The sequence below is a fragment of the Equus caballus genome, chromosome 10 (assembly GCF_041296265.1).
Source record: "Equus caballus isolate H_3958 breed thoroughbred chromosome 10, TB-T2T, whole genome shotgun sequence".
In the NCBI taxonomy this organism is placed as follows: Eukaryota; Metazoa; Chordata; class Mammalia; order Perissodactyla; family Equidae; genus Equus; species Equus caballus.
The window spans coordinates 9290515-9303896 of record NC_091693.1 but is presented as its reverse complement, the minus strand read 5'-3'; the positions used below and the strand labels follow the sequence as shown (position 1 = coordinate 9303896).

Here is a 13382-nt window from a genome sequence, read left to right as displayed (position 1 = left end):
AGGGGTTCGGCAGGGCCCGCCTCTCCCCATGGCCCTCCAACTCTGCCAGCAAACTCACTCCCCACCGCCCCCACCCTGAGATTGTCCATTTTCCCCAGAGCAGCCCTGGGCGATCTCTCGTAAGTGAGATGATGTCCTCAAATGCCTCCCGTGGCTCCCACGTCCCTCAGATTGAACCCAGCATCTGACCACGGTCACTCCCGCCCACCCTACCCAGCTGACCTCCTGCCACTCTCCCCTCCGCCCTGGCTGCTCCACCCCCTCGGCCACCTGACCATCTCTGGGCACTGCAGATGAGCTCGCCCTCAGGGGCTGGGCACAGGCTGGTTCCTCTGCCTGGGTTGCTCCCTTGCTTCCTACAAAATGTCACCTCCTCCCAGAGGCCTTCCCAGACCTCCGCCCTGTTCGGGCTTTCTCCCCAGACCTTATCTCCCGCTGGCACGTTAATATCACACGGCTGCTCAGGCGTCTGTCTGCCTCGTTCTCTCCGGGAGCACCTCAGCTCCCTGGGGGAGGGACAGTGCCCTGCTGCATCGCCGTGTCTGAAACACAACGGGCTTCAGGGGCAGGAGAAGGTAAGGGCACCATTCCTCTCGGGCCTGCCCCGCCCCTCTCCTCTCCAGAACCTCTGGCTCCCCATCTGCAGCAGCCTCCTGACCCTCAGTAGCCACCATCTGCAGTGTGGCTGGCAGGACTGTGTGTGGTGTCGCCCCGCTGCCATCCCAACCTCCCATCCCAACACAGGCCCGCTGAGCCAAGGGGCCTGTGTTCAGGGACCTGACGGCACCGTCCCTCCTCCCCACCTCAGGACCTTTGCACACGCTACTCCCTCTCATAAGTACACTGTTCTCCGTCCTCCATCCTTCCCTTCTCTCTCTTTTTAAATTGTAAAATAGCCCATATACAGCAAAGTGTACAAAATATATATGTACAATTTCAAAAACAGCTACAAAGCAAACACCCACATAACTTGCCCCAGATCAAGAACATATCATCAGCCCCCCAACACCTCTTCACCTGCTCCCACCTCCTCATCCCTCTCACCCTGGGCAGGGATGACAGCCCCCTCCAGGACATTGTCCCCGCCCCAGGCTAGATTAGACGCCCCCTCCTCCCCCCGAGGCCTGTACCGTATCCACTCTGGGATCCCAGCCTGCTCCTCTGCAGCCTCTCCCCTAGCATCATTTATTCCTTACTGTTCTAACTATTGGCCTGCTGTCTCCCCGGCAGCCAGTGTGCCCTCAGCACCCAGCAGGGAGCCGGGCATACAGCAGGCACTCACTGTGTGAATAAACCCAAAGAGCTATGTTAACAAAGCGCTGTGACACAGAGCCCAGGGCGGCTCTGAGCACCGAGGCCGGGCAGCAGGCTGTCATCGTGCTTGGCCCGAGGGCACAGATCGATGACAGCAGATGCAGGGGCAGCGAGGCCAGCAGCAGGCAGAGGCCCATGTGGCCCCTGGGACCCAGGTCTGACCCCAAGCGGGTGCTTGGCGACCACGTGGGGAGCCTGTGCCTGTGGAGATGGGCAGACTGTGGGAGGACCAGCAGAGCAAGGTGGGGTGAGACTGATGGCAGGATGCGCAGGTCTCTCTGGACCGCTCTGCCCCCCAGCTCCCTGGCTGGTGCAGCCTCTTGTCCAGAAGCCCCTCCCACAGCGGGGTCAGGCGCCTCCTCCAGGCTCCTGCATCCCAGGCGCTTCCCTCACCCCAGCCCTGACTACTCGGCCTGTCACTGCCTGGGGCCAGGTCTGCCTCCCCCACTGGTCCAGGCCTGGGGCTGTCTCAGTCGGAGTCCCCAGCACAGCCCGGAAGAGGCTTGACCCACAGGAGACATTGTGCCTGAGCCTGAGGCAGGGCCTCATCTTTATGTACCACCCCCCACGATTCTAAGGGCAGCCAGGCTCGAGTCTTGTGCCAGGCCGTGTTCCAAGGGCTCTCCACACTGGCCCGGTAATCCTCACACGTCCCTATGAGGTGGGATTGTGATGTATCCCCCCTTTCATGGATGAAGAAAACGAGGCCCAGAGAGGTTCAGTCATGTGTTCAAGGCCACACAGCCAAGACAAGGCAGGCGGAGGGCTTGAAGTCAGGTGGGCTGGAGTCTGCACTCTCATCTCCCATGAATCTGTTTCTTTAAACCAACTCGTTTAATTTCCTGAACTTGCCCAAGGCAGGACCCGTCAGTCAGGGGATGGGTAGATAACATTTTTCCTAATACTCATTAAAGCCAGCACATATCCATTTAAAATAAACCCTTTTCCTCCGGTACCACCCAAATCACCTCAAGCACCCCATTTTGGGAAACGCACTCCCCCCGAGCGCCTGGTTGCCTAGGAGAAAACTTCAGGAAGCAGATTTAATGAGTGGATGAGAACATCTGCAATTAGCCTCGATTGTCTGCATGCAAACGAGAGCTCCCCAGCGCAGGGCCTCGTCTGGAGCCGGCTCCTCACGAACCCCTCTCCCAGACATGGGTAATCTTACGGCCACCCCCTGCCTCAGCCACCGCTGACCCCTCGGCGCTGCTGCCATTGTACCCTGGAAGCCAAAATCCCACAGGTACCAAGTGTACCAACAGGGCTGTGCCCGGCACAGGGGCGCCCACACTGAGACCTGAGCCCCGGGGGGGACTCTCCGGGTGCCGGGTCCCCCTTGGGGGGCGCTCCGACAGCCGTCTCCATCGATGGACGGTGGGCCGAGCTGAGGGCTGGGGGTCTCTTGGGATTTGCTCATTATTCCTCCTCAGCTCCCAGCTCAGTGTCTGGGACATAACAATCCTCAAGAAGCACTGAGTGAAATAAATGGATAAATAAATACATGACGACGCTGTTCCAAGGAGTGCGTGAGTCCAGAAGATGAGTAAGAACTACCCGCCCAGGGAGGCGGGCTGAGATTAGACCGAACCCCCGGGGCGCTCTCTCCACCTTCTCCTGGGCTCCTCAACTCAGGGGTCCCTGGGCCACGCCAGGGGGAAGCCCTGCCATCTGGACACTCTCAAAGCCAGTGTTTCCCAAATCTGCAGGAGAACCACTGCTAAGTCACGAGGTCACTGACTTGGGTCTCGAGTGGGAGTCGAACATTTTAAACAGACCGGCCCAGAGCCAAGTGCATCGCACACTGTCTGGCTAAGTGCGTTAGGGAAATTTTGGCTTCATTCGTCTTTAAACATAGATGTTTCTGTACAGACACAGTCCACTGTGGACTGTGGTCAAGGAGGCCTGAGCCACTGCCTGGGTGCACATGTCCTGTGTGGAGAGAGGCCACAGGTCTGAGGACCGGCAAAGGCGTCAGGAAGCCAAGGAGATGAAGACCCCGCTGGGGTCCTGGACACGGCTGGCCCCTGCTCAGTGCACTCAGGAAAGGAAAGGGAGGCTGTGGCCTTAAGTGTCCCAGCACAGGGATCCTTCTCAGGGGCCCAGGGACGAGGCTGAGCCCAGGGGGACTTTCCTGTCTCTGCATTTTTGTGGGCGGCAGCTCATGGCTGCCATCAGATGCTCAGGGTGGATGAGGTCCAGACTCCAGGTGTCGGTTCCTCCACGTCTGTTCTTTGTCACTTGCTCGCCTGCCTGCCTCTCTCCCACTGGTTCGCGAAGTGTGGTCCTGGGCCCAGCAGCATCTGCATCCACTGGGAACTTTGTAAAAATGCATATTCTCAGGCCCCACCAGTGAATCAGAGATGCTGGGCGGGGCCCGGCAATCTGAGTTGAACAGCTGTGTGGGGCCCTGCCCTTTACTGTGGGGGCTGGGAGGCTAAGCCGTGAGCTCCCAGACTTCCCGGGAGCTGGGAGCACATGACGCAGCTGCGGACAGGGGAGCATTCGCTTTCTCCACAGAAGGGAGCTATAGAGACGCCAAAACCTTCCCGCTGTTCTCCACCTTGCGCCCCAGGGGCACCAGAGCAGGAAGCTGGAGGTGGCACAATAAGGATGGTGGAGCAGGAGGACACAGGGTGCCAGGCCCCGAGCTACTGCACCAGTCGGCTCTCTCTGTCCAGACTTCCCATCAGGGGAACTGTTCAACCTCTTTGTTTAGGCCACTGTGGGTCAGGTTTCCCCAGACCTTCAGCTGAATGCACTCCTAACAGATAGTCTGTGATCCCCCCCAGAAGTCATAAAACCCGTTGGTCTCAGTAAAGAGAAAAGGAAAGAGAGACAGAGGGTCAGAGTGAACCAGAGACAGATGAGACGAACAGCCAGGGATTTTTCTCCCTGTACTGCGTCCTCGAAGGCTGATGGATGGGCAGCAGGGGTTGGTCCCCGAGCCGCCCAACTCTATAAGCAAACCAGTGTGCAAGCACACACATCTGTGAGCACGCTTCCAGACTGTGGGGGAGTGGGAGGTAGTCTGGTCCCCTCAGGAAGCCAGACTAGGGGCAGCGCCTTACCTGGGTTGCCTTGGGGAGTCACGGCTGCCCCCGGCCAGGCCGGTGGGGGTGCTGGAGCCCGAGGAGTACAACTTCGGCCGGTAGCCCTTGTTCTGGCCAGCCACCGCCGGGGCAGGCGACACCTCACGCCGCCTGTCCGAGTGGTGGGAGCGCCCGGCGGCCTCGTGCCCACCCCCACACAGGCCCACACTCCCGGGCGGCTTGTGCGGCTTGGCTGGCCGAGGTGTCTTGGCCAGCGACAGGCAGCTGGGGCTGGAGGTGTAGAGCGTGGTGTCGATGCCGCTGTCGCTGGAGCCGCCCTTGGACAGGGGGTCTTGCTCTGGCTCCAGAGGGTCCAGGGGGTCGAACCAGCGGTCGTCGCTGTGGCTGCTGGACGCGTTGCTGGAGAGGGTGTTGCTGCTGGAGTGGCTGGAGTACTGAGGCTCGCCCTGGAAGGCAGGGAGCGTGTCAGCCCTCGCTCGCCTCCCCGGCTCTCTTCGTGAGTGTTAAGGCTGGAGCCACGGCTTCCAGCTCTGGCCCCCACAGAGCGGCCACGTGACCTCGGGCAAGTGAACGAACCTCCCGGTGCCTTGGTTTCCACAACTGTGAAGCAGGACTCATGACAACCCTGCCTCACAGGGTTTGCTCAGAGGGAGACGTGGCAGTGGGGATGTAACGTGCTGCCCACAGCTCGGGCTCACTGCGTCTAAGACCTTCCCTCCCGAGTTCGCCCCTTCCCTGCCTTCGCAGTGGCGCCTCCATCCTTTCAGCCGCCCTGCCCCACAGCCTGGGAGCCACCCGACCCTCTTTCTGCTCCTACACTCGCATCCAGTCCCACAGCAAATCCCACAGCCTGCGTGCCCACAACAGACCTGTCCCCTCTCCGCCCTCCACGGCGCCACCCCGCTCCCATCTACCGCTGCATCACGGCAGCAGCCTCCTCGCTGGTCTCCCTGCTCCCTCCTGGTTCCCTTGACCCTGCCAGCCCCCACTTTGTTCCCTACATGCAGCCAGAGAGAGGCTGAGAACACCTGCAGCAGATCACGTCCCCTCCCTGCTTAGAACCCTCCCGAGGTGCCACCTCCCTCCAGGGAAGAGCCCACGAGTTCTGGGCTCTCACTTCACCTCCTCCCTCCCTCCTCATCACTCTGCTCCAGCCACACTGGCTTCCTCACTGTTCTCTGAGCACACCAGGCACACTCCCACCTCAGGGCCTTTGCACCTGCTGCTCCCTCTGTCTGCAATGCTCTTCCCCCAAGTATTTTCATGGATCGCCCCTTACTTCATTCAAGGTTTTGGCTTACAGCTTACCTCCTCAAAGGCCTTCTCGGACCCCCTCATCCTAACGTAGCAGAGCTTGATACACTCTCTTCCCTTAACCGTGCTTTGCTTTTCCTCCCCAGCAAGGATCAGTTCTCCGTGTTACATAATGCATCTGTTTATCTGCGTACTGCTTGTTGCTGCCACTGGGATGTCGGCTGTGTGAGCACAGGGGCTCGGCCATCCCCTTCATCACTGTGGTCCCAGTGCTGGGATGTTGTAAGAGTTCATCAAACACCCGTTGAATGAACGGACGCAAAAGGTGCCAAGTGCTCACCAAACTCTCTCCCTTTCCCGGGCGCACTGGGACTACATTTCCCAGCTTGCCTTGCACTTCTGTGTGGCCTCGTGACGGAGCCTTGGCCAATGCAGTGGAAGTGGAAGTGACTTACGCCATTTCCAGGCCTGGGCCACAAACACTTCCCACGGGATCCTCTCTCCCTCTCACCCCCGTCTGCTGGAAAGAGGCCGGGACCCAGCAGAGGCTCCGGGGCCCTGAGGACAGCAGAGCCACAGGAGGAACGGAGCCTGGGTTCCGGGACCGCTATGTGGAAAGCTGCTCACTGAACACCTGTCCTGTATCGTCAGATGAGGGAAATAAGTTCCACTGTGTGAGGTCACCGAGGTTTGGGGACTGCCTGTGATGCCCGTTAACCTACTGCCGTAGACTGAAGGTTTGTGTCCCCAGGTTCACGCGTTGAATCCTAATCTCAGATGTGACTGGCGGTGGGGCCTTGGGGAGGCAACTGGGTCATAGGGAGGAGCCCTCACAAATGGAATCGGTGCCCCTGGAGACTCCGAGAGCTCCCTCGCCCCTTCCGCCACGTGAGGACCCAGCGAGAAGGCTGCCTGTGACCCAGGAAGCAGGCCCTCACCAGACACTGAATCTACCTGTGCCCTGGCCTTGGACTTTCAGCCTCCAGAACTGCGAGAAATAAATTTCTGTTGTCCCTAAGCCACCCCAACCGTGGTATTTTTGCTACAGCTGGGAAGACACCTACCACGACAGATGCAATAATGAGAAACTGGCTGGTTCTAACTCCAGACCAAGCATTTAGCTCCTCGGCTAGAGTGGACAGTGGCAAAGGGGGAGGACGCGTGGCACTCAGGGGCCCCGCCCAGGGGAGGCCATGCCCCACAGCACTCAGCTCACTTAGCTGGCAGTCCCAAAGCCCCAGGGTGGGGCGGGCGGGGCCCAGACTCACTTTGGAATGCCTGTTGGGGGACTCTTTGCCTGCCGCGTCCTGCCTGGAGGTGTGCTTGCTCCCGCTGCTTCCGGCCATGGCTGAGAGCCGGGCCTGGGCGGGCACGTGCCACAGAGGCTCTGCAGGAAGAAAGGAGACACAGCAGCGGTTAGAGATGACGCAGGCTGAGGAATGTGGCCTAGAGATATTTTGATGGTCCCACCCTCTGCCAGCCCGCTGGCTCAGCTCACCAGGGCCTTGACCCCATCTGCTCCCGTCCTGGGTGTGAGACTCGGTAATGGAATATTTACTGAGCACTTTCCACTGTGCCAGGCACCACTCCAGCGTTTCACATGGTCCACTCATTGATGCCTTTCAGCAACCTCCATCACCATCCCCAAGGGAGGCTGTGCACACGGCCATCCTTACAGGCCTTCAGACTGTTTTGTAAATTCCTTGTTCACATTCTCTACCTGTTTTTCTATGGGGTTGACTGTCTTTTATCTTACTGGCGAATAGGACTCTTCGTATAGGCAAGGTAGCAATCCTTTGTTGGTTAAACGTGCATAACGTTTTTAAAAAAGGAAAACGGCATCATAACAAATGTCCTACAACTTGATTTTTCACTTTACGATATACTTACACTTGCCTTTCGCTTTGCTGCTTCGTAACACATCCTCACGCAACTGAACATGTGGTCATCTTATTTTTAAGAGCTGCACGGCATTCCAGCACGTGAATGGACATCGGTTACTTAACCAGTTTCCTACTGATGGATGTTTAGGTTATTTTCCATCTTTTCTTTGCAACAAGGTTTTAGTGGCCTTCCCTCTACATGCAACTTGGAGCAAGCGTGGGACGCGTCTGGGACAGAGTTCTACAAGTGGGCTTGCTGGTTCAAACGTGAAGTGGGTTTAAAACCATGACGGCTGGCGTGGGTGTAAATTAGTCTAGACTCCCAAGGCTGGTCAGTGTGCCTGACCTGAGCATCTGACCTTAAAAAGCAAAACAATGACCCAATGGAAGGCTAGTCAGTATCGATTAAACTTACAAATGCACTAACACAGCATCTGAACCAGATGGTCTCACCCCAGAGCCCTCACTTTTGATCACTGCCGCGTTTACGATACTCATCAGTAACGATGATTGTTACGAAGCCAGTGTCCCGGGTCAGCAGCATGACCTTGCTGCGTCCTCTCAATAACACTGTGAGGTAGGGACAGTCCCAGTCCCACAGATGAAGGAGAACATCAGGCCGCAGGGGTTAAGGAACTGGTCCGAGGTCTCCCAGTGAGAAGGGCTCAGACCTGAGCTCGTGACCCCTGTGCCCTCTGTGCTTCCCCAACACGACACCACGGGTAACGAAGACAATCAGGGCTTGACAAGCAGCAGCTGTCATGCTCCTGGTGACAGGGGGGTCCTGTGCTGAGGGCTGGGCAGGTGTGATCTCACTGGGCCCCAAACTGCCCTGGAAGGAGAGACACCTAGGACGTCTACTGCCGAGGAGGGATCTGAGGTCACTGTCAAGGTCACATGGCTGACCCAGAATTCCCGCCAGGCCTGTCAGAGCCTGTGCTTAGAGCCATGCAGCCCCAGGGTGCTCTGGGCCCACGTTCCTTCCTGCTGGGGGAGGTTCCCGCTCTGGGTGGGCCGGGCAGGGTGCTCAGGGCCACCGCAGAGAGTGGCCTGGCTGGTACAGTGATGGGTGTCACCGTCTGTGTGGCTTTGAGTCGGGAACCACAGATACGAGAAAGCGGGGAGGCTGGCCGTTTTGTCTACCTACTCCACGTCTGGAGTGGGGTTTCCTCTTTGGAGCATCCCACGGGTACAGGAGGTACCCGTCCCCTGGGAGGCAGCCAGACCACGCTGGGAGACCAGGTTTCTCCTGAGAGCCAACCCCGTGCAGTCATGTGCAAAGCCTTCCAACCACCTACAGCACCAATGACTCCCACATTTCTGTCTGGCCTGGACCTCTCTTCGACTTCAGACTCATATATATGGCTGCCTCACCACCTCCAGTGGGGTGTCTACTGGGCACCTCCCACTGGACACGGGCAAAGCCAAAATCTTCCCCCAAACCTGCACCTCTCACCGTCCTTCCTGCTCAGTCCATGTGGCTCTGACCTTTCAGCTGCTCAGGCCACAGCATCCTTGACTCCTCTCTCTACACCCACAGAGGCATCAGGGAACTGTCGATTCGACCTTCAAAGGACCAGATCCAGAACCAGCCCATCTCTCCCCCATACTGTCCCCACTTGTCAAGAATCTGGAGCCTGAGGGACCCTGTGAACACCTGAGTTGGATCCCATGCCTCCCCCGCTCAGAAGAACTGAGCCCTGTGGCTCCTGTCTCACTCTGAGCACAAAGTCGCAAGGTCCTCCCCCGTGCTCTGTCCCCGTCACCTGCCTGACCTCGCCTCCCACCACTTCTCTGCCCCACACGGCCCTCCTCTCGTCCCTCCAGCTCCAGACTCACTGCTGCCCCAGGGTCTTCCAGTAGCTGATCCCTTCCATGGAAGGCTCTCCTTCTAGTCTCGCCTCAAATGTGATTTGCTCAGAGATTCCGCCAAACTCTGTCAACCTCTCTCTTGGCCTGTGTTAGTTTCCACTTGACATGCGACATTATTGGTGATTATTTTATCACCACGTGCCCCCGTGTACTGTCCATCTCTCCTACCAGACTGTCAGTTCCAAAAAGGCAGGAGGTGCCCGTCTGGCCCACACTGTATCCCTGGCACCCAGCCTGGTGGACATCATTAGTGACATGTCGAAGGAACCGAGGGATGAAGGCCAGTCTCCTTCTCCTCTGGCTCTCCCAGTGTCCCTGGCTCTGCCCTTAGCAGGCCCTAATTCTGGGCTGTTCACTGTCGTCTGGACTGGCCACCAGTGACCTTCCCTTTAACACCTTTAACACGGGTGACAGACACGGATTTGGTTGTGAGAGAGGTGCTGAAACTGTGCCCGGGCTTGGACTCCGGATAGCTGGAGACTCTGGGGCCACCTTCCCAACCTGGGTGCTCAAATGCCTGGGAGACACTCACACTCCGTGGGTGAGACACTGCGGGTGGGGTCTGCAGGTGGGGGAGGTTAAGGAGGGTTCTAGAACCCAACAGGCCTTGATTCAAATCCCAATTATGCTGCTCACCAGCAGGGACCCTGGACACGTGACAATCTCCCTGTGCCTCCTTTTCCTCATCTCGAGAACGGGGCAGCCCTAGTGCCCACTCTGTTGTGTTCTGGGATGAGGAAATAAGTGCACAAACCTGGGTTGCTGTGACTATGATTATCATCATCTGAACAGCTGTGCAAGCCCGTGTCTGTCATGTTGTCAGATCCCTGCCCCTCACCTGACCACCTTTTATCTGAGTCTGAACACATTCTAGACTGCGTGATGATTTCCAAACACACACTCTGTGTGTGTGTGTGTGTGTGTGTGTCTGTAGGGGGGTTGTTAGTCAACTTACAACAAGGTCCCAAGGAAGTGAGAGGGGCACCAAGCTCCAGGGGACAGAAGAGAGGAGAAGGGAAGAACAACGGTGGGTTTCTGTGACACCTTATTTAAGGCCCACGGTAAGTGCTGGAAAAATTTCCTCCCTGTTTTAATGAAATCTCTAAGCAACACTTTTCTTTTATTAACTGGGTGGAGAAAAAAAAGATCCGTATCTGTCTGTGTCGGAGCAAAGATTGCGGAAGTGCTGGCAGTGATGGGCAGGACCCAGCGCGCCGAGGAGAGGAGCACCCCGTGTCCGCAGGCCCTGGGGGCAGTGCGGGGGGGGGGGGGGGCAGGGGCAGGGCTGGGAGGGTGAGCTGCTGGCCTCCAGTCCAACCATTTTCCCCGGTTTAAGGGAACCCCGGGGCCAGGGTACTGAGGTCTTCTCCAGGCCGTTGACCCCGGGCCGTGCAACCTCCTCCCTACCCCACAGTGCCCGGGGAGCCGGTGACGCGCCGGCATGGCCAGCCCCAGGAGCTGCCTGGAAATTCTCGGACATCCCCTAAGTGGACACGTCCGTCCCCTCCCCCTCCCACGTCAACACTCTCTGATACTTCCTTTCTTTTGAACCCACCCATTCATCTGGTGGTTCTCAGACTGTAAAGGAACTGCAAGTTTGCTATGTGAAATTATGTTTAAAATATTCCCCTAAGGAGTACATGCCCACGAGCAGTAATTACATCAAGGAGAACGAACAGATGAGGAGATGCTCATCTCATCAGACGGCAGAAAAACGGAAACTAAAACCACAACCTGCTACTACTCTGTGCCCCCCTAGAATGGCTGGAATGTAAAGGTTGGTGAGGGGGCCAGCCCAGTGGCACATGGGTTAAGTTCGCACACTCCACTTCAGCGGCCTGGGGTTCACGGGTTTGGATCCTGGGCGCGGACCTACACACTGCACATCAAGCCATGCTGTGCTGGTGTCCCACACACAAAACAGAGGAAGATGGGCACAGATGTTAGCTCAGCAACAATCTTCCTCAAGCAAAAAGAGGAAAATTGGCAAAAGATGTTAGCTCAGGGCCAATCTTCCTCACCAAGAAAAATAAAAAAAGAAAAAGAAAAAAAGAAAAGTCTGGAGAGGATACAGAGCAAATGGAACTCTTGGGTGTCACCGGTGGCAGTGTGAAATGGTTCGTCACTTTGAGAAACAGTTCGACAGTCTCTTACAAAGTTAAACATGTGGCCCAGCAATTCCTCTCCCAGGTACACACTTACAGAAATGTGAGCTTGTGTTCATCAAAAGACATGTGTGAGAATATTCCCCAGCGGCACTATTCTAAGCAGCCCCAAACTGGAAACAACCCAAACGCCCATCAACACTAGAGCAGAGTCATAAAGGGTGGGCCATTCATCCAATGGAACGCTACTCAGAAACTGCGTTGCTACACACTGTCCCGCGGATGACTCTCACGGACACGACACTGAGCCCAGCAGCCAGCAGCACACACATGATGCAGCCGGCGGAGCCTGCAGCCCATAAACTTCAGCACCAGGCAGGACTGGGTTTGGCTGTGAGGAGCAGGAGTGGGGGGCCCTCGGGGTGCTGGTTGGGAGGGGCATGGGGGCTCTTGGGAGGCTGGGTGTGGAACGCGGGTGCGTCACTTTGTGATGGTATCACACGGGATGCTCAGCATATGCTGTTCGTCTGTAACAGTCGGAAAACAGCACCGGAGGCTTATGGAAGGAACAGCCTCACAACACCGTCCTCCTGAGAGCACCGCTTTTAGTCCTTTTCATCGCTGTCTCCTGGTGGTCACCACCCCACGTCACACATCTGTGCTCTGGCTGCTGACTGACAGTGCTGGCAGAGGCCGTCTGCTGAGGCCGTCTGGATGGATCAGGACCCGGCTCACCGGTCCCCACGGCTCTCCCGGGTGACCTCTCTAGTCTCACATGTGGCTCCTGCAGCTTTTCTGTGTTTTATCCATGACTGACAGGCGAGGGGCGTCCCCCGTCAGACTGTAAGGGAGGGGTGTGCAGGGCGAGGTCGGTGGGCACGGCTGGCCTGGGGGGGCCTTACCTGGCTTCTGGCGCTCCATGGTGCTCTCCTGGCTGGTCAGGCCGCCCGAGGAGGAGTCGCCGCTGGACGTCCCATCGTGGCCGAAGTGGGGATCAAAAGACAGCAGTGGGTGAGGGGCGGCCGCATACCTGCAGGGGAGTGAGAGGAGGTACAGGCGGGGTGAGGACGGCTGTGTCAAAACCACCTGAGCCCCGGGCTTGTCCCCTGGGGGGTTTACGCACAGGAGGCTCTGCGAGGAAGGAGAAAGCAAGGCTGGATGAGTAAGCCTGGAAACCTGCTATTAACCGAGGGTCAGGAATGAGTCTCGCCTGGGACTCCCGCCAGGGAGCTGGTGGTGGCAGGGAGCGCAGGGCAAGGCGGGTCCTCAAGGAAGGAGGGGCAGGAGCCACTTGGGGCCACCGCCCTACCCGTGGGCTCCTGGAGGATCCTGTTTCTTGGCTGCAAAACGGGGTGAGCTGTTGTCAGCAGCCCCCGGGGCCTGTTGGGCTCCCCCTTTCTCGGGTGGAACAGAGCAGGATAAGGAGTGTTTGCAGGCACAGGAGGCCTGGAGCCGGGCAGGATGGGGTTCAAACCTCATCACCGCCTCTCATCCAGCCAGGGACAGACAGTCACTTTCTAGCCTGGAGACTCAGTTTCCCTAGCTGTCAGAGGCAGTCACAGTAGGCCTTTCCCTATAGAACTGAATGACATCCAGGGTGCCCAGCACTGGGCCTGAGGCTGATACGACACAGGTGAGCTGGGACAATGGGCCCACGGGCCAGAGCTCTGCGCGTCCCTCTGCCGGAGGAGAGCACAGCTGTGCGCTCACGCCTCACAGCGAGGCAGATCTGGGCTCAAACCCCTGTTCCGCCTTGCAAGCCATGTGACCCTGGTCCGCAAGCCTCGTCGAGGTGAGCCGCAGTTTTCCCATCTGAAAAATGGGATAATGACATTTTCCACCTCACAGGGTCACAGAGCGGAGGAAACAGTCGTCTCCCAGACAGACTCTCCTGGAGGCTG

General features: G+C 57.8%; 1 protein-coding gene across 4 annotated transcripts in view; it reads right to left on the bottom strand.

Annotated features, from left to right (window-relative positions):
* Nucleotides 1–13382, bottom strand: part of SIPA1L3 (signal induced proliferation associated 1 like 3) — a 93033-nt gene that overhangs the window by 30992 nt on the left and 48659 nt on the right. For all 4 annotated transcript variants that reach the window (XM_023649620.2, XM_023649624.2, XM_023649625.2 and 1 more), the window contains exons 11-13: nt 12384–12511; nt 6890–7008; nt 4386–4813 (exon numbers count right to left, since the gene is read on the bottom strand). In XM_023649620.2, the coding sequence (XP_023505388.2) occupies nt 4386–4813; nt 6890–7008; nt 12384–12511 (675 nt within the window). The remainder of the gene's footprint in view (nt 1–4385; nt 4814–6889; nt 7009–12383; nt 12512–13382) is intronic.